The 1,190-nt window shown below is 31.8% G+C and overlaps 1 protein-coding gene across 1 annotated transcript in view; it reads left to right on the forward strand.

The window, feature by feature from the left end:
• The first annotated feature begins 193 nt into the window (after positions 1-193).
• Positions 194-1,190, forward strand: part of LOC106879160 (ATPase ASNA1 homolog) — a 29,091-nt gene continuing 28,094 nt past the window's right edge. The window contains exon 1 of the mRNA XM_014928603.2: positions 194-349. Coding sequence (XP_014784089.1) covers positions 237-349 — 113 coding nt within the window. The 5' untranslated portion in view covers positions 194-236. The remainder of the gene's footprint in view (positions 350-1,190) is intronic.

A 1,190-nucleotide genomic window follows, 5' to 3' on the forward strand; every position in this document is an offset into this window, starting at 1 on the left:
ATATACAATATACATATACACACATATATATACACGCATACATACATATATATATACATACGTGTGTGTGTGTGTGAGTGTGTGCGCGTGCGCGCGTGCCCGTTTCGCCCCCACAACGACTAGCTTATTATAGAGACATGTATTAGATTTTTTTTTTTTTTTTTGCGGTCATGATTTAATTTCGGTATTTATTTTAACAAGGGACAACATCAGTTGAAACACCGAATAGTATCATCATGGCTGCCGCTGAAGTTGAATATGATCCTTCACTTAAAAACATTATTGACCAACAGTCATTAAAGTGGGTGTTTGTCGGTGGAAAAGGTGGTGTTGGGAAGACAACATCTAGGTGAGATATTTTGTCCACTAATTTACGTATTGCGCTTCTATACTGTTGGATCTATTTTACATATTTTTTTACCTCACTATGTTTTATATTGGCTTAAACATGGGAATGCTCAATATCGTTTACAAGAATGAATCACTTACTATCCCTTGATATTTCCCCCTGCATAATCATTTGTATTTACATCTTCATACTTATAAATTTCTATGTATTGTATATAACCAGATTTTAGTATGAAGAGTTTCTTACGCCGATTTTATTTTTAAAAAACAAAAACATCAGTTTTATATTTGTTTGCAAGTGTGGAAAATTCGGTCGCGTATTAATATCCTCTGAATCCTCCATGTTTATAATTAAATTGATTTTAAAGATACGGATAGAATTACAATTTTGTTAATTATTTTTTTCTCCCAACACAGAAACAGATTACAAAAATGAAAAACATCATTTCAATCTGGTGGTATTTAAATTCAAAACAAATTGACTGACAAAGTTTCACACACACACACACAAAAATTTGTACCACCCCTGTGTAATGTTTCTGGTTTGATCATAGGTTTGTCTGACTAAACAGATCTATGATTAAATTCGTTCCAGTCGTAAACATCCTATGTTTTCTTCCGAACATTGTATATCTAGGATTACGTCTTTTTTTTTTTTTTCTGCCTCGAGTGTGTTTATGACATCAAGTCGAAAATGTACGGTCGTGTTGATTTTGAAGCATCTATTGAGGATTGCTCAGTTTGTGTGTTTGCATGTGAAATATTGTTAAATGTGAAAATTAATTGAAATTTAAAAGCTAATTAAAATTTTTCAAGAGGACTTATTTAAATAGTTTTATTCC

The sequence above is a fragment of the Octopus bimaculoides genome, chromosome 7, assembly GCF_001194135.2.
Source record: "Octopus bimaculoides isolate UCB-OBI-ISO-001 chromosome 7, ASM119413v2, whole genome shotgun sequence".
NCBI lineage: Eukaryota > Metazoa > Mollusca > Cephalopoda > Octopoda > Octopodidae > Octopus > Octopus bimaculoides.